General features: G+C 51.9%; 2 protein-coding genes across 3 annotated transcripts in view; one reads left to right on the top strand and one right to left on the bottom strand.

The window, feature by feature from the left end:
* Nucleotides 1-24,850, bottom strand: part of CNDP1 (carnosine dipeptidase 1) — a 29,891-nt gene that overhangs the window by 1,145 nt on the left and 3,896 nt on the right. Inside the window, exons 1-10 of one of the 2 annotated variants that reach the window (XM_037007379.2) lie at nt 21,329-21,477; nt 17,897-18,022; nt 15,086-15,235; nt 14,159-14,321; nt 13,403-13,491; nt 8,939-9,139; nt 7,805-7,889; nt 3,502-3,662; nt 2,332-2,496; nt 1,000-1,141 (exon numbers count right to left, since the gene is read on the bottom strand). In XM_037007379.2, coding sequence (XP_036863274.2) covers nt 1,000-1,141; nt 2,332-2,496; nt 3,502-3,662; nt 7,805-7,889; nt 8,939-9,139; nt 13,403-13,491; nt 14,159-14,321; nt 15,086-15,235; nt 17,897-17,980 — 1,240 coding nt within the window. In that variant the 5' untranslated portion in view covers nt 17,981-18,022; nt 21,329-21,477. Of the gene's footprint in view, nt 1-999; nt 1,142-2,331; nt 2,497-3,501; nt 3,663-7,804; nt 7,890-8,938; nt 9,140-13,402; nt 13,492-14,158; nt 14,322-15,085; nt 15,236-17,896; nt 18,023-21,328; nt 21,478-24,850 lie in introns of those variants that run through there. The other variant, XM_037007378.2, reaches the window with a different exon arrangement.
* LOC118970408 (uncharacterized) lies at nt 9,147-14,214 on the top strand. Its single transcript, XM_073213236.1, has 3 exons — nt 9,147-10,735; nt 13,610-13,685; nt 14,084-14,214. Exon 1 carries the CDS (start codon nt 9,412-9,414, stop codon nt 10,114-10,116), a length of 705 nt encoding a protein of 234 aa, XP_073069337.1. The 5' UTR covers nt 9,147-9,411; the 3' UTR covers nt 10,117-10,735; nt 13,610-13,685; nt 14,084-14,214.

The raw sequence follows: 24,850 nt of genomic DNA, 5'->3' as shown, positions 1-24,850 counted from the left end.
TATGGAGTTGCCATGTATATTCCTTCCTCCACATTCCCTAGTGTTAACATGTAAAAGAGCTATTGTACAACTAGCTGTTGTACAAAGAGGTCATTAATATTGGAATAATAACCAGACTCAGACCTTATTTGAATTTCACCAATCTTTCCCTTTTTCTCTACCAGGATCCAATCCAGAATCCCATCCTGCAATTTGTCTCTGCTGGTTCAAGGCCTCTAGGCTGTGAGTTTCTTTGTCTTTCCCTGTCTTTTATGACCTTGACCCTCTTGAAGAGATCAGCTGTTTTGTAAAATGCCTTCAGTTTGAGTGAGGAAGAGGTCCTGCATCTGGGCAAGAGCACCATCAGCCTAAGTCCCTACTTTCACTGCTGCCCCGCTGACTACACAATAGAAAGGTGGTGGGCGTGGCCCTTGGGACGGCTCCGCCTCTATGTAAGGGTCGCCTTCTCTACTCCCTGCTTCCGGTTGGCCTGAAGGTTGGCCTGAAGCCCTCAAAATCCAAGCCGTTTTGGTAACCGGGAAGAGCAAAGCACAGCAGGACAGCCTGGCGTCACCTTGCTCACTTACTAAACTTTAGCTCCTTCCTTATTTTTAACCCCAGATAATTTTCTTTCCTTTCATGCAAATTCAGCTGTGCCTTTAAAAGGACTTTTTAATACGTTGGCCATCGTTTCCACAAGTATCGGACTTTTTCATGTGCATCATTTTGCCCACAATTCAGGTTTCCAGATGGGAATTTGAACCCTGGCAGTGCCAATTCTAGCTGGATGCCTTTTGGCAAATTATTTAATCTCTTCAAGTTGAAAAGGGGAAGGGTGTTGGGAGGATTCATGAGCTGGTGTGCGTGCAGAGCCCTGCCCGGGGTTGACGCTCATGCAGCCCACATGAACAGGAGAGTCGACACTGAGTCTGACACATGTCACTTTATCCACTGCCCCTCCAGGCACCACCCACCTTGGTCCCCTTGTAAACTGGCAACTAGAAATATCTTAAGTCTGACCTGTTTTGATGGCTCTTCTTGCTGCAAGATACTGATTATCTTTGACATTTGTGATCCACGGGTGTAGTCCTAGTACCATGGAGACAGCCATCTGGTTGGAACTATTTCTTTCGGAAAATATATATTCAAGATGCTGCTTTACCTGTAGGTAACATTTTCAGTTGTGAGAGAAAATTTCAGGTTACTCTCTCAGACAACAAATACTTAGTAGTCTTTCACCCAGAAACTGATTGAAATACCAGCCTGACAAGTTCAGGTGTTGGGCTTTACCTTAGTTCTTCCTGACGGAAGACCTGGAGTGAGCTGAGTGTGGGCACTGGCTTCGCCCACACCTCTCCCAGCGTCGGACTCCCCAGCCCCAGGGCTGCCCACCTGTCCTGACCACGGTGTCTGACTGTTAATGTTTGCTGATTATGAACTTCAGTAATTGTGGGACATACAACTTCCCAATTTGAATATCCCTTTTTGGGCTTATTAGTCCCTTCATGAATATTCTGGGAACAGCATGAATTTGGAAATTTATAAATAAGTGGAAGCATTTCCAAGCCACGCTGTGAAGGCGCCTGGTACGTCCTCTCTCCTCCTGGCTCTGCCCGCATTGCTACTGTGGAAGTCCTCCCGAGAAAGGATCCACACTCTGAAATATGCCTCCCATGCATTCCTTTAACAGCCATGAACTGCACACCTGTCATGTGGCAGGAACTGTCTCAGTGCTGGGACACTGGGGCGAGCAAGACCAAGGGGGCCCTGCCCTCGTGGGGTTCATACACTGTACAGGGGGCGGGGACTCCCAGGGAGGGAGGAAGGGGCAAGGAGGGGTGGATGGGGAGGGGACTGGAGACTGTGATTGACCAAGAAGACAAGGGTGAGGACCAGGCCCAGAGAGGGTCGGGAGCTGCTCCTCAGCTCCCGTATTCAGCCTACTCTGCTCAACTTGAGGCACACATGGCAGTTGAGATTTAGACAGAGAACCCCTTCCAGATAGCACTGTCCCTACAGTGGCCACTTTGAGGCATGGGCAGACCACCCCTGGGGCTGGGCATTTTCTGGCTGGATCCCGCTGCTAGCAGTTCGCTTCTCCATCCACGTGAAACTCATCCATCTGTATACCTACCATTTAACGTTTTTAAAATTCCCATGGCTCCTGCTCTAAGCGGCTATTTATCTGACTACTGTAATTGCATGTAATTGATGAAAGAGACTTTTACCAAACAAAAACTACACTGGGTTCTTGACATTTGTTCCAGGCCCTTTTACCCAGGAAATAAGGACTCTTCCCTGCCAATGAGGGACCTGTGCAGACAGTGCTGGGTGGGATGAGGCATTTGCTACCTGCTTATCCACCACAGACATGTCCATATGAGGGACCAGACGGATTGAAAATTTTCCCACAACTCGGCCAGGTATGGCTGTCTTAGCTCCAGGCTCGTTGGATGCGCCTTCAATCCCATGAATAGAAAGAGAAGGGTACCTCCACAGGTGCATCAGAATTTCCTCCTAAATTAAAATAATTATATAAAAGAATATTCAGTTAAAACTCCACTGAGTTGTATATTGCTGTATCACCAATTTCTGAACATCTGTGACACGTCTTGTGACAAGGTCATTATTAGCCTACTTTGCAGTGTCTGGACTGATTGCCTGGGTGGGCTTTTCCCTGAGGACATGAGCTCTGGCTGCCCCTGCCAGCCCAGCAGCTCCCTGACAGGGGCCCCCAGCACCCCAGCAATGAAGTTAGCAGGTGGCCCCGGGGGCCATTCAGACACTCGGATTCAATTGTAAATTTCTGTCTGTAATTATCGCAGTGAGAGCTTGTGTACTAAATGCATTTCACTTTTCGGAAGGCTTCAAAGAACTCTGCAGATGTTTGAGCCACTCCTCTTTCTTGCTGTGTCCTTAGAGAAGAGACACACTTGCTAACCATGAGCGCCACCACCTGTGCTCAGCATGCTCTGTCCTCCTGCACTTCCCTGGGAACTGGCCACAGCTCCCAAACACGGCAGCAGGCAAGCACTCCGAAGAGGATGGAGGGGAGAAGGGGGGAGAAGAATCTCCTGATCTACATACCACACTGAGGCAGTCATGCAGCGACTTGCAGATTAGCCCCTAAGGCTCTTGGTTTTACCCAAGAACGTGAACAACTGGATGTCTTAGTGCTGGAATAACCTCAGACTATTCTCAGTCTTTAAACAGACAGGATGCCCAGCTCACGGCTGAAGGCTGGCATGGGACAGGGTCTAATAAACTGATTCGGAAAGGTACCGCTGGGAACTGAGTGACGACTGCCCAAGGTCAGGAGCCAGAGACAGAGCCCATCAGACCCCAGGTAAGGGCTGGGCAATACAGCGGCCGTTCGAGGGAAAATCTGCCTCAGACGTGGCATTTGCGTTCGGTTCTAAGAAGTGCAGATTAGCAGCACATGCACATGGTAACTTAGGCATTGGGAAAATACAATTTATTATTGTCATTCTTTTCAGATTATCCATTAACTTGTGACCATACCTTGGTGTCAAACAGAAATTTCTTAACCTGGCTGCTATTCCGGTACTTTTCCAGGTCCAGATCTATGGCTTTGTACATGTTCCTTTCCTCTTCGGTAAGAGGAGCCACGTGGTCATAGATTCCAGGAATCAGAATATGGCCAGATGAGTCCACAAGGCTACCTATGGACTCACACAGGGAACAAAGCCGGGGAGAAGTTAGGACATGCTGATGCTCTGGCCGTGGAGCAGGACCGCGGGGGCTCGGGCAGCTGACAGCAACTCACATCCAGAGGTGATGGTCGGGGGAAGGAGACGGCCAGCCTGGGTCTGACCCATTCAATATCTACCTTGTCAGTGGAGGGATGAAAACACATGGGTCTGAAATAAATTAATTTGGGTATGACTTACCTGCAATACATTCAAGGTCTCTGCTGTAACTTTCGGGTCATAAACAAGATTTTTTTTTTCAGTTTTTGACTTATACTGAGTTAAAATGTACTATGTGTTCATTATAACAATTTTTAAATATATATGGCTATACATGCATTCCTGAGAAACTGAGAATCACCATTCCTCTCCAACTTGTCTCCCCCTCCACACAGCATGTTCATATAATCAATACTCATCTTTAATCAGAAGCATAATACCCTTGAGGTCTAGTCTATGAGATACACATCATGACCTCAAAGCCTTCATAGTGAATAAGCAGGTATACTTGTCTGTTATTTATGAAAGAGCTTTGGAATCAATAGGAATGGGGAAAAACTATCAGTGAATACCTCTAAAAGAAGCAGATACAGAGATTTAGAGACACTACTATCTTGAGGAAGTACTTATTAAAGATGGAATGTGACCAGCAACTAGATTAACATAAACAATGAAAAAGGGCAGCTCAATTCATCCTCAATTTACCTGGGACTTTTATTCAAATAAAGACACCTCATAAAAATATGTTCCACATTCCTAATTTGAATATAACCTGACAATGTCAGAGAACTGCTGTAAAGCATTGTATTTTCAAATCTTGCTGTTAAAGTCCACAATTACAAAGCTTGGGGCTGAGGGCTCATGAGAACCAATTACACCTGTTACTGGACACCTGCTATGTTCTAGGTTCCGGATGCATGCTGGGATGTGAAAAGGCATAGACCCCACCTTTTCATCAATGAGGACACCATCCCTGACCACACAAGGCTAAGGAACAAGTATGGCCCCACATGAATGGACCAACAGGTGTTAGCTCTCTGTAGAAACAAGTAATGCCAGATACCCTAACCAAAACCTACAGGGACGGCAGTAGTGCAGTTGGTAAATGAGCTTCCCAGCTCTTTGAGATGATCACAGCAAACCCTGAAGTTGGATGTCAAGGCGGCTAAATGAAAAAGGAAGACTCCAACCACATCCTTCCCAGAGCTGCTCCTGATGCCCCCATGCATCCCCCAGAAGTCTGTAACCACACTCGGGGATGCACTTCGGGATCTATGCATGTGTCTGCCTCTACCGGGTTCTGAGCTATGAATTCCTTTCATTAGTCCAATAAAGTATATTGTGTATTAAATGAACCATTCAAACCCATTAATAAAATCCATTCAAAAAGTAAGTTGGGTGCTGAGTGACTGGGACAGGCTGTCTGTGATTCACAGTCCACCTTCCATGACCTTCACCAAAATCAACCCAAAGCAAACCTCACCAATACCACAGTCACAAAGTCTTGCCTTTGGTGTATGTCCCCAAACTGCTGGCATTAACTACGCAAGAGCTGCAAACATGAACAGGAGACAAACCCTGTCTGCAGTCGTGCTGACAGGCCACTGGGCAGAGATCTCCTTGGGCCCACAAGAGGAGGTCTCTATGGAGGAGCAAGCAGGGGGACAGGGAGGGGCAGGCAGTGACCAGCTCAGGGCAGCACTGGGCTGGGCTGCAGGCTGAGTGGGCTCAACAGGTAGTCTCAGCAGTGAGAAGAGTGGGTTTGAAAAAACAAATCCTGAAATACACTAGCTCAGTGTCCACATCATGATCCTCAGCTGTGACTTTTTTCTGTCCTTTCAGCTGGTGCTGCTAGACAGCACCACTGGGGTGTGGGGGTGCAGGGTTTCAGTGTCCTCAGCAAACTGGGCTGTGTTCTGAGCAGCGTGGTTTCGCCATTCGCTGGGCTCCTCCAGGCACTGCCAGCCCCAGTCCCTGGAGCCCTTTCAAATCACAGATCCTGTTTTCCCCAAATGGCTCGGGAGAGGGCCGGCGGACACTCGTCCTGGCCAGAGAGCAACGTCCTCATCATGCTCCCTTCCCTTTCCATCCACTGGGGGGCGCTGTCTGCCAAAGGCGGGCCCAGAAGCTGAGGGCCTGCGTGAGCAGGGCTCACCCAGGGGCTCCAGCCTCCCAACACCCTGCATTTCAAGTTTCTTTGAAATGGGGAACTTACGGTCACCCCTTGAGTCCCTAGTGGAGACTGCCACACGGAGCTGGCACTTAAATGTTTGTGACCTATTAGTGACCACACTGGTCATCAGGATCACACCCATGAGCAGCTTGAAGGACAGAGAGGGTAGGAATGTGCACAAGGTCCCATGGCAGCAGGAGGGCTGTGGTCTGGATTTCTGGTTTCCCGTCTGAAGTACAGGGCACCCGCCAGCCTGCAAAGGAGGCCAGGTCAGAACCAGCCTTCCCGTGACAGCTCCGCCTGCAGGGGCCCCACGGGAGGGAACGGGAAGTCCCGCCCAGCACCCAGCGGGACAGCGAGCGAAATCCCTGTGTGTCCTCTGACCAGTGCCAAAGCCCCACCCTGGGTCCTTCTGTGCTCGTACAAAGCACATGGAAACCAGAGAGGGGGCACCATCCAGAACCACTCTGCTGTGGACTCATTATTTGATTTGTTTCAAATTTTAAAGATAATGAACCCATGTGCTTTTCATTCCGCTCACGATCCTGATCTGACATCCTAGCAGAGCGATAAGCATCCGTGGGCTGACCGGGATTCTATCCCTGGATGAAACCATGAGTCTGAAAGGATGGGAGGCCGTGATCATGACTGGGGGAATCAAAATGCCCTGCAGAGATTCCATGATGCTGTTCCAAAGGAAGAGAAAATTAGTTCTGGTAAAATAGAGAATCAACCTTTTAATCCCCCCAAATACTAAATTGCATACTATCCGGAGTCCTCTGGGAACAATGTGAACAGTTTGGAAGAAAATGGCTTGTTGTATCCTGTCTGAAATTGTCAAGCATTAGAAACACTGTCTGACAATTTTGTTTTAGAAAGACTAGAAGGCCACAGAAGAAATGGAGAAAGAGAGATGACTGATAGATGGCAGATACATAGACAGACACACAGACGAGTCCATTCTCTAATTTGGAGAATGAAGGAGCAGAAACCTCTAACACAGAAAAGACCCAGAGGGCCCCTCCCAACGGGTCGTGCAGGCGGGCTGACTGAGCTCCGTCCGGATGGCCAGGCTGAGCAGGTGCCACGGAGCCGGTGGGGCTGAGGCAGAGCTGTGCCAACACAGACAAAGAAGAGGCTTTGCTAGTTGATCCCCTAGAGGGCAAGGTCCTCGGTAGTTTGTCTGCCCAAAAGGCACACGTTGTAAAACCTTCATCAACATACTCATCATGCCAGGGGCGACAGATCCACATATTGTGGGGTGTGGAGCTGACATAACCTGAGAACCTCTTTTTAATAAAAGAGCCCTAAATTATGAATATACAAGTGCAGTGTCCCTGCCGGGTCTGTGAGAGGCACTTCCACAAGCAAGCACCTAAAGATGCAGCTTCGCTCAGTTCTGTGCAGGCCTGGCAAGGGCGAGAGCTATCAGAGGCCCCAGGGGCAAACCGGCTCTGGGAAAGCGGATGCATACGCAGAAGCACACGCAGCCACCGCCGAGCTGTGCTTGCACACAGCAGGCGCTCGGCGGGGCGCAGGCGCGGGACAGCCAGCAGCCTCGGGGGCCTCGGGGCCCTGGGGTCCAGAGCGGCAGGAGGAGGAGGCCGAGGGTGCCCGTGTGTCTAGCGCCACACCTCACCTGGTCGCTCCTCAGAAGGGTCTCCGCACAACCTGAGCGGGGCCTGATGGGTCACAACACCCAGGGAAAGGAGGGGGGGTGGACTGAGGAGGGGTGCCACTCCGTGGAAAGAAATCCATGGACATAAAGCCTAGGGAACATTCGGCCGGGGGGGAGGGGAAGCTAAGAACGTGGTTTTCTTCTGCGCTGCCCGTATTCAGAGCTGGCTTAGAACCCAAGCAAGGAGGGACACGCGGAGGTAAACGCAACCGCGTTCCAGGAGAGGTGCTGATGCTTACAAAGGGAGATGAAATGGGACATTACCGAGGAGAGCGACCAGATCGGCCATCGGCTCGTTGAGGATACCACCGAAGGTTCCCGAATGGAAGTCCTGATCTCTGCATTTCACCTGTAAGGCAGGTCAGAGAGAAGACGGGCGCTCACCCCACGGGGGCCTGGGCGGGCGCCCTGGCGTCGCACTTCCCCTCCTGCGCAGGCACATGGCTGCAGCACCTGCCGCGCCCACGTCCTCGCTTCCCACTGGGTCCTGGGTCCTCGCACGCCGGCCTCAGCCCCCCGCAGCCCCCCAGCGCGGTCCCACCCGAGGGGCCGGTGCTCCCGGCCAGGACTCGTCTGCCCATGTGTTGCCCAGTCTTCCGCGTTCCGCTCCAGCTGCTGCTCGCCCCTCCTTCCAAAAAAATTCTCCTCCCATGGTTTTTGAGGAACTTTCTCCCCTTCCCTTTTTTGTCCAAAGGACGATTCTATTCAAGTTCCCTCTAATAACTCCTTTTCTGTCTCCACCCCTGGAACTTAACACACACGGCTCGTTCCTCCTCTGCACGCAGAGCTTCAAGAACTAACTCGGCAGGTTCATTTACTCCCTCCCTCCTCCTAAATGTCCGTCCCTGCGGGTCTGATCTTTTGCCTGCTCACCAGACCTAAGGGTGGGGTGGGGGCTATGGTGCACTCAGCCGGCCTAGCAGTGAACCCCGCATCTCCTGCGGTCCCTTCCTGCCAGCTCGCCCGCTTCCAGAACAAGGGGAGACCCCGTCCTGTGAGGTCGCCGCCCCAGTGCGGCATCTGATCGCTCCTTTGCCACATCCCAGTCCGCTGACAACATCTAATGAGATCCTTAAAATCGGACCTTTGGTTCATTCCCATCCTGGCTGGTTTCCCTGCTCCGATGCATCTTTAATGTCACTTTAGCTGAAGACTTTCATTTCACCAGCCGAATTTCATCAGTTCACGAGCCGAACCTCCTCTGAATCCTCTCTCCAGAGTCGCGCACAAGGCCCAGCCACGCCCAGCGGGGAAGCTCCGCCGGCTCCCCCAGTCCTAGGACCTCCGTGACCCCACCATGCATCCAGATACGACCTCTTCTCTCCCAAGAGCTCTGTCTCTTTCCCACCAAGATCCCCGCGCAGATGCCTGCCGCGCGGCCCTGTCGACCGCAAATACCTCCACAGTGAAGTAGCTGTTCCCTCGGGTTCCGTAGGTGAGTGCGGGCTTCCTCCGGCTGAGCCACAGATTATCTGAAATCACGATGTAGTCTACACCGGCAAAGAATCGGTCCTTTTCTTTTTGGACGAGTTCTTCCAGAGCAATAGAACCAGCTTCTTCCATCCCTTCAAGGATGAATTTGATATTCACAGGGAGATCCTGAATTAAATTTACAAAACAAACCATTCTGTCAAAAAACTGCATAGCTTGCCCTTCACCTTTTGAGATTCAGGATTAGTCTGCGTGTGACATAAACACATTATTGTGTACATTCAGTGTGTGGGCAGCTCACATTCCCAACAGCTCTGCTTACGACAAAGGAGTTTGAACTGAGACGGTGAGGGAAACCCCAGGCCACGCCCCCTGCACACTGCCGTGGCCCACCAGCCGCAGGCCGGGACCGCCAGAGGACATGCGGGTGGGGGGTCCCGATGGGACAGCAGCTGCCCATGGCCCACCAGCCGCAGGCCGGGATGCCGGAGGATGTGGGGGCGTCCCAACGGGTCAGTGGCTGCCTGTGGCCCACCAGCCTCAGGCCGGGACCGCCAGAGGACATGGGGGTGGGGGGTCCCGACGGGACAGCAGCTGCCCGTGGCCCACCAGCCTCAGGCCGGGACCGCCAGAGGACATGGGGGTGGGGGGTCCCGACGGGACAGCAGCTGCCCGTGGCCCACCAGCCTCAGGCCGGGACCGCCGGCGGATGTGGTGGTGGGGGTCCCGACGGGACAGCGGCTGCCCGTGGCCCACCAGACTCAGGCCGGGACCGCTGGAGGACGTGGGGGCATCCTGATGGGATAGCGGCTGCCCGTGGCCCACCAGACTCAGGCCGGGACCGCCGGCGGATGTGGGGGTTCCCAACGGGTCAGCGGCTGCCCGTGGCCCACCAGCCTCAGGCTGGGACTGCCGGAGGACGTGGGGGCATCCCGATGGGACAGCAGCTGCCCGTGGCACTGCTGGGCCCGCAGACGGAGGCACGGTGCCCCCCCAAGGGAATTTCCCCAGGAAGGTTACTCAGTTACAAACCTCTTCTGTCCTCAAATGCTGAGCATGATGAAGAACTCTGCCCTTTGAAAGACTGTCTAATGTTTAAGCCTCAGGATAATTTTTATTTCAAGTATCTCATTTCTCAGCTATGAGTTCAATCTGCCTTTTAACTTATTCAAAGGCTTTGATCTCGTAGTGATATGGAACTTGAGTTTTTCTCTAGCTATTATGAGGGGATGGAGTAGCGCCTCTAAGATTTTCAGTGTGCCTTTTCCCCCATTTGGTCTTCATCTTTTTGTGTCTTTATAATTCAAACCTCATATCTGTGAGAGCTGCGTGAAGAGGAGAGGTCAGTGTCTTCTCCTGGGGCATAAAACACACGCGGGAGAGCTCTCAGTGACTGTGCAGACACACGGCCACAGGAACACACTAGCTAGTTCTACCGAGTGGCACTAACTCGCCAAAGATGAACAAAGGCATGATGCGTCGAGGATTAGCTGTTAGAAGATAAGGGACCCTCGGTCACTCTGTTGGCGGAGGGCCTGTGGGAATAAGGATTTGTTCAAGTGTAGCCCTTGCTTACATTTCTAGGTGTTTTAGGAAGTTAAGCTTAAATTCTGAAATCTTAATATTTGGAAGCTCTTCATTAACATTTAACTCAACTGCTGAGAAGTAGTTGGAAAGCCTAAGAATATTCTTGCAAAACATGATTAATAAAAAACAAGCCAATTGCTTCTGAGTGCTGGAGGAGGAGGAGGATGGCAGCCAGGCGTGAGTATTGGTCTCTGTTCCGTCCCCTGGGACGAGCCATTTCACCTCTCAGCTGCTCACTATCTATGCAGTGTGGCTTTAATACTCGCTCTGGCTCTTGGTGAGATAATCTAGTGACATTTATATACTAGGTGATCAGGCCAGAGAGAGAGCACAGGAGGGCAGGGGGGACTAGGAAGGAAACAGACACCCACAGAGGGCTGGGCACCGTACATGTTACTTCATGTCATCCACCCAACTGCCCAGGGGTGGAAATAAACGTTTCTCATTCCCAGAAAAGGAAAATGAGGCTTGGAGAGATTAACCAATTTGTCCAAGGGCAGTGAATGTGTCTTATGTTTTGTCTGTGACTATGTAAGTTTCAGAGTTGAAATTTAAAAAGCAAAGCAGGTTTGCCCTGACATAGGATCTTTCTTACAAATACTGCTTTCCCTCTTAGAAAGAAGGACAGACATCAGAGAGGGAGGGAGGAAAGGGGAAAGACAGACAGACAGACAGAAAGAAAGAATTAAAGAAGGGGAAAGGGAGAAACCAAAGCCACGTAAATGTTTAGGGCTCACTGAATGTGAGCACGTGGACATGGCCACTGGGGGACGTGGGACCAGCCAGCACAGCGCTCTGCAGGCATGAGACAAAGCAGTGAAATGGGAGCAGCTACACCCCCTCTCTCCTGCTTATGTCTCAGGAGAAAAGAAACTCATGAAAGAGAGGCCCCTGGCATCTGATGACACTGCCTCACGAAGAAGATCCCAGAAGGCAGGACCTGTTCTGGTGGCAGGTCCTGGGGAGGCCCACCGGCCATCTCAATCTGGCCACTGTGCCAAGTGGCATCACGTTCACCCTGCGGGGGTGGCATCTGGAGAGGGACCCCTACAGCCTCAGGTCCGTGGCACAGCAGAGCCCTGGCCTTGAACCTCTTCTGCCTGTAAGGCTATGCGGCTCCCCGGCACTCTGCAGGGGCTGGGGGTGGGGTCGCAGGCAGGGGTTTGCTCTGTGCCTGCTGACACTTTCTTTTTGGTCCTTGAACCCAGCACGCGAATCCCATTTCCTTCTCAAACACCCAGTATTCAAAAGTGCTTAATTCTATTAGGCCGTGCGAGTTAGATGGGGGAAAGGTAGCAAGGCTACACACCTTTAAGGTAGCCCCACAAAATCCTTCTGTGCCCCAAAGCCACAGAGCTGACACCCGGAGCCCAGACAGAGCTGTTCTAATTCCTTGGCATGTCCCCACAGAGTCAAGGCAAGCCTCCTCCGCGTATACTGCATTGAGCAAGGTTGGCATCTGCTGCTTCTGAATATTTCCATAAAATGGCAATCCTACGACTTAATAGTTGTTGGGGTCAGACAGCCCCATTCAAACTGCACTTGGAAGAATGTTCGACAGTGAACAGCCATTGGCTGGGTCTGAGCAGAAGAGAAACCCTGGCTCAAAGGGCCCTGAGGAACCCCCCTAGAATACCAAGACCACCTCAGTGTGCCCCCGGAGGCCTCAGGGCTCTCTGGAGCAGGTCCAGTGCGAGCTGGGAAGAGGCCAGGGCTCTGGAGCCCCAGGCCCTCTTAGTGCTCGGTGTGCACACAGCAGGTGCCCTGGACATAGAGCTCAGGGCAGGCCAGGGGCGCCCCTCCTTGGGAGATGCCTGGGGAGCAGGGGTAACAGTGCCTCCCCTCTTCGTCCTCCCTTCTCCATTTCCTCAGTCATTTCCAGTGGTCCTCCCACTACCTCCGGCCCTCAAGCTGCCTCTCCTCGCAGTGTCCCGGAACAGCACAGGGGATCCCCTGTTCTCCCAAGCGGGGAGGATAGGGACTGGGGGCCCCGGCCAGCTCTCCCTGTCCCAGGCTCACTAACTAGAAGGGCCACTTCTGCGTGAAATGGAAGTGTGCCATCGAATAAACAGCATGAGAAAGGTGACCACCCGGATCACTCCCTCATTTCTGCAGAACAGAGTCCAAGGCCCAGAGATGAGGCCCTGCACCTGTGGTTACACAGCCAGGTTGAATTCATCAGCAGAAGAGGAGAGAGCGGTGTGAGGTCAGAGCATCGGAGAGGCAGACCTGGGTTCTCCAACCCCATCCTTGTGGCCTTGAAGGGGGAACCCCCTCCTCGAAGCTACACCCCCGCCTTTCTGCAGCCCCATTTGGACAACTATTGAAACTACTTTCCATAGGAATTGGAAAGAGATCTAAGGATTCAGAAGGAATGTCATGTACCAGAGATTTCTACCTTGAAAATTTGCAAAGGGGCTTATATATTTTTTAAAGTATATGTCTGTCTACTAATAAGACCATATGTTGTGAGAAGGAGGGGAAGACAAAAAGACAAGCTAAAATAAGATGAAGATAAAAGGACAAGTCCCAGCAGAAAGCAACTTAGCCACAGGCACATCATGGTTTTTGTTGTGTTTTGTTATTTACTGTGTCAACAGCAAGGTTCAGAGTACCATCCCTGCCCCACACCAGCTGGCAGCTCTGAGCAAATGCCCTTCCCTTCCAAGCCTCACTTCCCTCATCTGTAAAATGGATGCAATTCCAACGCACACCTCTGGGGACTGGGGAAGAATAAAGGACATGACACAGTTTGTACCCTGGAGCGACTCAAAGCACGTTGCCTTCCTATCATCACTGTCACTGTGGTCAGCATGCTCTCTCCCAAACACAGCTGTCACCTACTTCCTCCAGGGCTCTGAAGGTGCTCACGGCATTGATCCACGCCAACACAGGGCCTTTGTTGTCTGTGGCTCCTCGTCCATAAAGTTTCCCTTTAACAGTAGAGGAAGAATTTTTAGGAAAGCATGGACATCTCTGCCAAGCTGAGCAAATTGAAAACAAAGGTCATTTTGTGGGTAAGCATTTTAATAGCACTTTCTATTTTTCCAGGCACAAATCTTGCCCTGAAAATGGAAAGTCTGTTTTCTTATGTACAAATAGTACTGCCACCTGCTAGTCAGATAAGGTAAGCTAGTTCAAAACATACAGACCCTTTTGGCCTTAACAGTGATTAGCAATTTTATCCACACTCTGGAGAAGGACCTGAGGATCTGTCACACATGTAATGCAGCACAACTTCTCATTCTGAGGTTTTATAATTAATGGAAGTGTGGAAAAAAGGGTGCATGTGCTTCTCCATTAACTTTTTTCTTCCTTTCCTTAAAAAATAAACATAATTATATTTGGTATTTCTAAAAAAAAAAATGTGATCTAGAAACCTGTTTTCCTCACTATGGGCTCCCAGCCCAGGGAGTTAATTCCTCCAAAGGCAGAAAGATTTATAGCTTCCCCAACACACAAAGAAAATCACTCGGACCGAGGGGTGGCCTTCAAGAGCATCATTTTGTTCATTCTTTACGACAGCAGGGGGGGACCTGCCGCCGGGCAGGAGCCACATCGGGCGTTTCACACAGGAACCAGCCCTGACGTGTTACCGACCATCCACTTCCGTGAGCTGGTAGGGGTCCGTGAGCCACCCATCGTCTGTCCTAGCCGGCTGCACGTCCAGGTGGCCATAGAAGCACACGGTGGGCTTCTTGGGGTCATTCCCCAGGTCAGCCAGGATGATGGGAGGTATTGGGAGAGTCTGACCATCAGGCAGCTGAAGAAGGAAAATGATTGTATTTAAAAATAAATGCTGTTTAGTTCTTGCAAAAAATTCAGAGGCATGACTTCAGGAGTCCTGTTTCCACCCCTGGGTCCTCGTAGTGCCCACATAATAATTCTGATCATCACTTTACCCAGGTCTAAAATAAGTACATTGAGATGTTTTTAATTGAAACATAAAACATAATTAAAAGTAAAGTACTTCCTTAGATACACACTGACAAATAGTAAACTCAATTGAACATGCTGTTCACCATGACTCACTCAACTAGCTTAAATTTCCAGAACTTTCCACAGTTCTAGAAAACACACACCATTCAGAACTCACTGATGCCAAAGCAGGCAGCACGGTGCTTAGCTCGCCATCCGTGGCTGAGTGGCAGTGACGAGCAATGACCCTGACAAAAGAGTGGCTCCTTTGAGAAAGATGCATTTAGATTTAAGGGAAGGACAGCTTGGGAGGGATCTGACCCCCGCGCGGAGGAGGTGCGGTGGGGTGGCGGGGGGCCTTCCATTATAAGCTGACCCTCACTCATCTCTTCCCCTTGCTCTCCCCTCACTGCAGTCCTGACAGGACGAGAAATCATGACTGTCTCCTTGGGGAGGTAGAGTTCCTCATGTTTTTCACCTGCGCTGGGCATGGAGATTACCTGGGCGACTCCGCCGAGGATCAGGCCACCCCCGTCTTGCCACCCCCAGTGACAGGTGGGCCGGTGGGCCCAGAGGGGCAGCCCCTAGGGGCAGGGGCCCGCCCAGCACCTGCTGAGATCCCAGGTCCACAGAGGCCACGGTGGCTCCCAGGTGCCGGAGCTTGTCTGCAGCCTGGGCCATCATCCTGAGGAGCTCCTGTCGGAGGCGGGGTAGGGGCTGCACCGAGTCACTCTCCACGGCCACCCACTCCCTCAGCGTCTGTGAGGAGAGGCAACAGGTAATTGCCACGGGCTCGGCCATGTCCACTGTGGGCGGGCTGCACCTCCCTGCCACCAGTGCCCACAGCAGCCCGGTGACCGGAGGCTGAGCTGCAAACCCGCGGCACTCAGGAGGAACTGACAGACCAGCTGGTGTCATAGATGCTGCCTAGTGGACAGCAGGCCGGGTTGGGCCGGGTGGGAGGCTGCCATCCTGACATCCCAGGCTGCTGCCTCCAGGGTCCCACCAGGGTTGCACAGAAAGGCAGGTCCTGACCCTCCATTTCTAGTTAATTAAGAACAGAGATATCTGGGGCCACCCTGCTCCAGGACTCTCCTTCCCACAGATGCCCGGAGGCCCCTGGTTAACCCCACAGTGGCCATCGCTGGGCTGGAGGCCTCTGGACCATCCTCTGCCTCCAGGTTGCCGTGGCCCCTCCCTCCCCCCAGGGTCCAGCAGGCGGTAGAGTCCAGGGCTTGAATTCAGGGCCATGCAGTCAGAGGGCTTTTGCCCCCAGACCTGGTTCTGCCACTCTGCTGTGTGATGCCGAGTAATTCCTGTGACCCTCGGAGCCTCAGCTGCTCATCTGCAGGACAGCGATGCTCCCTAACGTGGGTGATGGTGAGCACAGCGTCGTGTGATACAGGAAGACAGAGATCTCTCGGTCTTTGCTCCGGGCTCCTGGCCTCCTAACTCCCTTGCAATTTCCTGGGTGATTGAAATATATTCTGTTCTAATGAGGCAACTCTGGAGGGCTGCTGGATGGAGGCTGCCACTAGAAGCCCAAGCAGTGATTAGAAGTGGGAACTTTCCGCAGTAGCCTGCATCCTCTGGGGACGGGGGAGGGGCTGGAGATCGAATCACTAATGAGCATGCCTCCATTAATGTCCCCGGGGAATGGGGCTCACATGGTTTCTGGAAGGTGGATGGAAGCACCCCGGCCCCACCGGGCCTGAGCCCGTGCTCAGCCCTTCTGGACCTCACCCTGTGTGGCTCTTCATGCGCCTGCTCACACACCCTTTATTACATCAGACATGCACTGTAAGCAAGCATCTGCCTGCGCTGTTCCCAACACGATGGGACCCAAGAGGGGCATGAAAGTCCAAATTTGTGACCATGTTGGACACAAATGAGGGTCCCAGGGGACCCACTACTTGCAATTGGTGTCCAAAGTCAGCAATGGGGGTGGGGAGTGACGCTAACTCTGGTGGTTAGTGTCAGAAGTGAGTCAAGTTGCAGGGCACCCAGCTGGTGTCCGCAGAGAACTGGAGCATCGCTGGCTGCGGGGAACCCACACGCCCGGTCACAGCAGCGAGGGAGAGGGGAGGGAGCGGTGAGGATTAGAGGAGACGACACGCGTGTGAGCACGGCTGGTGCCTGGCCCGCGAGGGGCACTGGTGCGTGCCGCCCATGTTGGGCTGTTGACAATCGTCATTCCCACCCACTCCCTGGGTAGCCACGGTTTCTATTAAAGCCACATGTATTTGGATGACTGATCCTGGACCCTGAACTCCTTGATTAATTGTATTGATATATCTCTAGTCGGTTGTAATTTTGTTAACTTAAAGAAACATATTGAATTTAAAGAATATTGTTTTGTGTTTTTAAACTAGAATTTATAGGGCAGATGCTGCTATGTTAGCCCTAAATTCAATGGATTGGGTGTATCTGAGGAAGTGGGTAAAGAGCAGAATTTTGGCTGTAAGACCCAAACTGGCACGTGCTCCTGCCAGAGTGTCCCCCCCTCGACTGATGCCAGCCCGCACTGGAAACCCCACTCGGGATGCAAAGGCCCCACAGGCACTTAGAGAAGTTACTCCCACGAGGAAGGAGTCCAGGAAGGTCACGCCTGGGAAGAGCAGCATAGTCGGCTTTACACAGAACACTGGACTGTTTGCACAACATTCCTAACTGGTCGGTTGATCCTATAAATGTATACAGAACACACATCATGTACCAGACACGGGTGAGGGGCTTGGGGTGCAAAGTCTAGGGAGGCCTTGGGGGGGCCTGAGCTGTGGTTTGGTGGTGGGCCTGTGAGCTGGGGACAGGAGAGCCAGAGGAGCAGAGGGGCTTCGGGTGACGGCAATGGACCCTCCTGCCCACACCCCTTCCCTTTCTGCTCCCAGGCCTCCCTCTCCACCACCCTCCCCTCGTACACATGCCCACGCCATGCCAGATGGCCCTGTGGTAGGTTAGGAATGCGGCAGGGATTACAAAGGAGATGGCACACGGTGCTCATGGACTACAGGACAACAGTCTGGCCCCACATGAGCTGCAGCCAGGTGGTCCGGTTCTGGAGTGGCACTGCGGGGAGAGTGAGGACCAGGCAGGTTTGGAAGGTGGGCCCCTCTGAAGGGAGCGAGGGTGACCTGTTGGTCCACAGTAACGTGAGCTGGACAGTTTGCTAAATGACAGCCCTAGATTAAACGTACTGCAACAGACGGGAGGGGTCGCTTACCTGTATCTAGTGAATATTTGGCTTTTTAATTCAGTGAGTAGCTACAGGTATTTTAAGTAGAATTAAGCTGTCAGGCGAAAAAATCTACATCTCCCAGCAAGTGGCCTTTCATCCAGATACCCCAAGGGTGTATCATGCAAGTGTGTGTGTGTGTGTGTGTGTGTGTGTGTGCGCGCGCGTGCACACGCAGTTTCTCCTACCTGTACAAACTCATTCTGATGGAGATCAATGTATTGGAAGACCCTCTCCAGCAGCCCGTCAGGCGGCGAGGACGGGGAGAACATGCCTCCCTCCAGCAACAGCAGGAAGGCGAGGGCAGAGGACGCCTGGGCCGGGGGACAGGGAGGACAGTTTAAAATAAACGCTAGGTTTAGGACTTCCAACCTTTCAAATACGTCAGTAAACTTTGGGTTGCCCAGCACAGCGGCTTCCCGTCATTTGGACTAAAATAACAAAAGGTATTAGAACAGGAAATTCATTTTCTGCTATATCTTTACCCAATACTTCAATTTAATGCTGTAATTGTAATAAGACAGAAATCAAATGAACAAGCTAATCTTTAAATAACATACTTCGGTTTTTTTCCTACAATGCTCTTTCCTATTGGTTCACTCACTTTCTGTAAAGGTAAGTCAGTGGTCTCTACAGCCCAAGCTTTGAGGGAATATTTGCAAGAAGGATAGTGTGTGGGGATTAAAAAAAAAAACTTCTAGGTGTGATTGACCACTTTATTAGGAAAAAATATTTCATAAGGACTGTCTATTATCCTGTGCAGTGTTATGGGGTTTCTTTCCATCAGCTCGCCCACTTGGTGAACCACCTTGTCCCCCTCTTTCCCTGCTACCCCTCCAGCCCCCTGCTCCCATCCTGATGGGCCCTTTCTTTCCCTCGCTTACAAATACGGGCCCTGCATGTGACCCCAGTCTCCTCCCCCTCCTGCCCCCGGGGACCCCTCCAGGTTATTCCTCCTCCCTGTAGTGGGCTCCAGAGCTGGGAGCAGAGCAGAAATACCAGGTGCAGAGTTGGGCGGGACTTGCAGGTTCAGACCTAAACTAATTATCTTCCAAACCAGCTCTTCCTTCTGGAGTTTTGTACATTTTTAAAGTAGAGCCATTTATTTAGGCTGGCCCACAGTTCAGGCACCAACAGAGCCTGGACAGGACTTTTGTCTAGAATATAAAAGTGCTGCAACCCAATAGTAAATGCAAATCAATCAAATCAAAATGGCAAATCAAACCTGCACAAAGGACTCCAATAGACATTTCTCCAAAGAAAAGAGACAGATGGCCCATAAGCACATGAAAAGATGCTCAACATCTCCAGACATCAGGCAAATAAAATCACAGAGAAAATTCACACCCACCAGGGTGGTTAAAAATCAATGAGTCAGGCAACAGCAAGGGCTGGTGAAGACGTAGAGAAACTGGGGCCCTCCTACACGGCTGATGGGAAGTGAAATGGGGCAGCCACTTTGGAAAGGAGCCTGGCAGCTGGTCAAAATGATTAAATAGAGTTACCGTATGACCCAGCAATTCTACTCCTAGGCGTACACACAAAAGAAATGGAAACATATGTAAACTAACTCAAGAGAAATGAAAACAAAAACTTGTGCGAGGATATTTATTGCAGCATTATTCCCAATAGCCAAGAGGTGGAGGTAATCTGAATGACCACAATGGTCACTGGATGAACAAAATGTGGCACATACATACAATGGAATATTACACAGCCATGAAAAGGGGTGCTGAGCTGCAGAATGAATGAACCTTTATGCCAGTGAAAGAAACCAGACACAAAAGACCACAGACTGTATCAGTCCCTTTATATGAAATGTCCAGAACAGGTCAATCTTGAAAGACAAAAGGTAGATTGGTGGTTGCCTAGGGCTGAGAGGGTTGGGGAAATGGAGCAGCTGCTGGTGGACAGTGGGTGCTTTCTGGTGAAGAGATATTCTAAATTGTGATCGTGATTGCACAATCATGAATATACTAAAAGCCATTGACTCACACACTTTAAATGGGTGGGTTGTAAGGTATGTGAATTTTAGTGCAATACTGCTGTAATAAAAATAGTCATAAATATAAGCACTTACTCAGAAATAAAAGTATATTAATCACTGAGTATGCGAAATGTCTATCAAGGATGCTAAGTAGCAGGTAAAAGCAGGGTCAGCACCACACTCACTGGGAACGGATTAGGGAACTTGGCCCAGCCGATGGTGGCAGTGTGCCACTCCAGAGCTGCTCATACCCTGAGAGGAATGGGGCTGGGTCCGGCTAAGCTCTGCGGGGAGAAGTTGGGAGGCCGCAAAGGAATGAGGAAGAAATGACGCCCACAGACCAACAGTGGCAGGAAGATGGAACTCTCTGAGATGGAGCAGGCTATTTTTCACAGCCGATCTGTCTCCACTAATATATGAACTTCCATTTTTCATTCATTCAATGAAATGAATTCTACTAAAAACCATTTGGTGCTCCTCTCCAGTGAAAAATAAAAAGGACGTTTTGAAAAAGGAAAGGAAGCCGTAGGAAAAGAAGGGAAAAGCAGTTGTGAGGGCTGAGACTATTTCAGATGCCAGCGGAGCCACTTCCTGTCCTGACAGGAAGAGATGCCAAGCACTGGCCTTCCGAAAGGGCTGTTCCTGGCTAGGTGGTCCCAGTGGCAGGGGTGCACTGCTTCGCTTCCCACCCCGTGGCAGGCTGCCCTCCCCCGTGCAGCGGGCAGCACCCTGGCCCCTAGCAGCAGGCCTGCGGAGATCTGCCCTGGGCACAAACCCTGCCTTTAAGGCCTCAGGAGTGCTCCCTGGGCTGCACCACCCGTTTCCTCCCTAGTTTCTCAGGCTCCTCTGTCTTTCTCTCTGTCTGCCTGTGCTGGTGTCATGCTCGACCTTGAACTGACCACCACCAGCAGTCTGGAGGTCTGGAGAAGCTGTTCCTTCTTTGACACTCGCCACAAGGAGAAGGAGCTGCTGTAGACTGAGCTGGTGAAGATGGGCTATGGGCACAGGGCAGCCAGACTGAGTGGGTGTCCTCTTGGCGGGGCGGGTAGCTCAGCCCTGGGCCGCAAGACCCTCCCACAGGAAACTTGTTTGCCTCACAGGCTCCTGCTCAGCCCCGCGGCTGCCCCTAGATGTGCGACAAGTCCAAGTTCCCCTGTGCTGTTTTATATTTAAATACTTTAGGATGTCTTGAAGTCATGTCCCACCATCCTCTGGGGGGTAATCCCCAGCTGCCAATCAATCCAGGGCACCTCCACAGGGCCTCCCAGATGTAGGCGTTTAATTCTTCCCGCTTGGGCTCTGCCAACAACTGGAGAAAGTCAGAGGATCTGTGTCCTGAGGCCTTGCGATTGCAGTCGGGGGACCAAGGACACTTGCATCTCGTGTGGTGAAAACAGCCGAGGCGGGCTGGGCGGGCTGGGCGGGCTGCAGGTAAGACCTGCTCCCGCACCACGGGCTGCTCTTGCCAGCTTTGTGATGGTGAACAGAATAAAGAACAGATAAGGAAAGCATTCTCGCCTCCCCCACAGCCTGGCCTGGGGTGCTTCCCTGGGGACATACCATGGCCCGTCAGCCAAAACCCTTCCCTGCCCCTCAAGAAACTGGCCAAGGCCGATGTCAAAATTCTACTCACCAAGGCATCTGGAGTCCCGGGTGACTGCTTTACAGAGGCTGCTCTGCCTGTGTCTGCTCTGATAAATTTGTCATGATATGGAAAAAAATGCTTTATTGACCTAGTTTATCTCCCCATGACAGGATTAAAAAAACAAACAAACCAAGAAACAGGCTCTTCTGGATTCTGCTAATTCCCAGCAGACATTGAATTGAGCCAAGCAATTCCTGCAGATATGAGCTAACCCTGGGGCCAGCCTCCTGAAGAATGAGCCGGTTCAGGTGTGCCTTTCAGAGGTCAGCCTGGACACATGCCAGGAAGAGAAGCAGTTTCAAGGGGCAGAAATCTCCAGGAAGTCCAAAGAATGGCCCGTTTCTGCACTTCTTGTCAGGTCTAACCTTTGGGTTGGATCCCAGAGAAGATGCCAAGTTTCACTCAGCCTCCCTCCCACAACCCAAGGGGATGAGCGCAGCAGACGCAGATGGCCGGAAATAAGGAAGGCAAAGGACAGCAGAGCTGTGGCGGGCAGCAGTCCCCGCGGCTCCGGGACAGAGGAGGGGCTGAGTGCAGGCGGCGGCTCTGAACACAGCCAGGAGGAGCAGGCAGGTGTCATGCACAGCGTGTGGCGGAGGCCAGCCGGGCATCGCTCCACCGGGCGGCAGACAGCCAGGCGGCCCATTAGTCGCCCCCGGGGGCACAGGCCCCTTCGCTGCTCCTGCGTCCCCGCACAGGATGGAGCCCGGCTGCAGGGTGGACGGCAGAGAAGGGGCAGGCTGGTATTGTCAGCATGAGCTGCCGCCTCAGAAAGGGCTCTGGTGACCCTTTTTATTCCCTCCAGTCTGGCCAGGGATCCGGGCCTCTCCAAGCATCAGCAAGAGAGACAGCCCCAGTTCTGCACCACTTCCAGACACATGCCGGCAGCTTTTAGCCCCGTGAGAAATACAGTGGAAGCAAGCATGACCGCAACAGCCAGACACCCACCCCTGTTGTCTCCCCCCGGGCAGGTACCTAGGCTCGGTGGGGTCGACGGCAATAAGGTATTATTACACAGTGACAACAGTGCCACCACACAGAGCTGCGCGGAGGGCTCCTCAAAGGCGAGCATTTCTGAGTCTGCACCTAGAACAGGGCATGGTCTTCAGTTTTGAAGGGTGAAGGGTGTAAATCACAAACTATTCATGGGGGTGTGCCTAACGCTCGAGCCAAAACCCAACCCGGTTGTGGTCAGACCAGCGCCACTGCCTCTTTTTCTTCTTTTAAGTCTCATGGGTGATTTGTGTGCAGGTGTTGGCAGGATGAATCTAAGCTACCTGCAGGAGTGTGAATGGTCTTCAGGAAGAGATGAAGTGGCGTCCTGACAGCAGAACAGAGCAGCGGCCAGAAGGAACAGAGTAGGCGGCAGAGGCGGCTGCGCGGTCAGTGGGAGGCGAGGGCAGAGGAGCCCTGATTTGGGACAGAAGGGGGCCTCGCGGAGTCGGAGGAGCCGGGGGGGTTCCGGTGGGACTGGTCTGTTAGGACACAGTTCTTTCTCTAGAAACCCACCGTTGCCTGGATTTTACTGGGTAAAGCCTTAAGCTCACAGCAAACAGCTTCGACTTCAAAGCACAGGGCTCTCACTGTCCTGACTGGCACGCGAGGTCCCGGGGACCAAGGGAAGGATGAATTCCAGGCCTGGCCCCTCCTGGGAAAGCACAGGGGCTACTTCCTGCTTGCGCCCAGTGTCCAACAAGCGGAAATTCAAGAACAAGAGCAGTTTTGAGGGGAGAACGGGAACTTAGCCATCCCTCTGGGTCAGTTTCCTGTGGCTGCTGTGACAAAGCACCAGAGGCCAGGTGGATCAGAACAGAAGTGGTTCTCTCCTGGTCTGGACACTGGAAGTTAGCGATCAAGGTGTCAGCAGGGCCACACTCCCCGCCTCTTCCCAGTGTTGGCGGAGGCGGGCCATCCTTGGTGTCCCTTGGCTTGGAGCTGCATCTCTCCAATCTGCCTCCATCCTCACGGGGCCTCTTCCTGGGTGTCTATGTCCCCTCTTCTTCTTAGAGAGACATTAGTCAGTGGCTTTCAGAACCACTCAATCTGGTATGACTTAGTTTGAACTAATTATATCTGCAAAGACCCTACTTCCAACTGAGGTTGCATCCTGAGGCACCGGGTGGACATGGATTGGAGGCCATCATTCAACCTGGCACATCTGCTCTCTATTTTGTCACTATCTACTGTTCAATGATTTGTTTACTTAATAAGGTAAGGTCTGGGTCTAGGACTTTGTCTCCCTTATTTCCATCCCCCTAAGTGCCTGAGCATTGCCTGTCACAGAGTAAGATCACAACCAATAGTTATTGTATAATTAAATGGATAGTCTTAAAGAACACCAATAGTTGATTTTCACTAATGTAACCAATTCTATTGTGCAGCAAATGCAAATTTTGTATATACTAATAAAACTATTTCAGCTGTAAATATGAACAAGAGGAAAAGCAAAACTTAAAAATCCGTGCAGATTTTTTTCCTTGCAGTCCCAACAGTCAACAATTCCCTGCAAACCCATAACCAGACCTTTGCTCAGCGTTCTCCTGCCTGCCTGGAGTTCTCCTTGCTTCTCTCCACCATCTGCAGCCTTACAACCCCCAGTTCCTCATTATGAAGCCCTGCCTACTGCCCCGGCCTGCCTGGGGTGCTCCCTCTGCATTCCCGGGGCGGTGACAGCCACCAGCGCGGGCCACCCAGCTCGGAGCATTGTTGCTGTCTGCTCCCCTTCCTCCCCACCTGACTTCAGACATCCTTATTCCTCATGCTCCCGCTGCCTGTGACATGTCTGACATATTTATACATCTAGCCCAAACCTTGGTATCCATCTTCACGGAAGACTCATCTGTGTCTTTCTTTATTCTGCAGAGTTCTTATTCTCTGTTCTAACGTACTTCACCTCCCCCCTATTCTCTCAGCTCCGACCACACTTGGAGTCCTTGTACCCGACAGCCTCCAGCTCTCTGGGCTCCTCTTTTTTCCCTTTTTATCTATTTGTTCTGCTCTTAGGGTGCTATCTTGTCAGGTTTTCCAGTTGATTCATTCTCTCTGACTGTGACCAGTCAAGAATTTACATGAGCTATTTTTTTCAATGACTATTTCTCATTTTCAGGATTTCTATTTGATTGTTTCATCTGCTCTTGACTCACTTCTGCCTGCTTCTCTTATTTGGGTGTGGGACCTTCATTTACCTTTTGAAGATTTTAAACATGCTTCAGTGTATCCCTTTCCAACATGTCCTGCTGCCTCTGTCTCCACAGCAGTTGGCCCCCTGCCCTTCGTGCTCCTGGTCTCACCCGCCGCCGACGTACTTCAGGACGCCCAGCCCAGGACCCGGTCATCGGCCAGCGGCTCTGCACTGCCAGCGAGCGGTGGGGTGCTGGCTGTCACCCCCAGGGCCCTGCGATGGTGCCGCTCCAGCCACTCGCACCCAGGTGCTTTTGGCCCCGATCTCCCCGCAGGAGCCTCGTTTCAGTGCACGGCCCAGCGTGGACCCAGCGTCCAGCAGAGCTGCGG

The sequence above is a fragment of the Manis javanica genome, chromosome 9 (genome assembly GCF_040802235.1).
Source record: "Manis javanica isolate MJ-LG chromosome 9, MJ_LKY, whole genome shotgun sequence".
Lineage (NCBI taxonomy): Eukaryota > Metazoa > Chordata > Mammalia > Pholidota > Manidae > Manis > Manis javanica.
This window is presented reverse-complemented; position numbering and strand designations above follow the sequence as displayed.

What these genes read in the sequence shown, in the direction of transcription:
- LOC118970408 (XM_073213236.1), top strand. Translation starts at nt 9,412, where the DNA reads ATGGGACAGCAGCTGCCCATGGCCCACCAGCCGCAGGCCGGGATGCCG.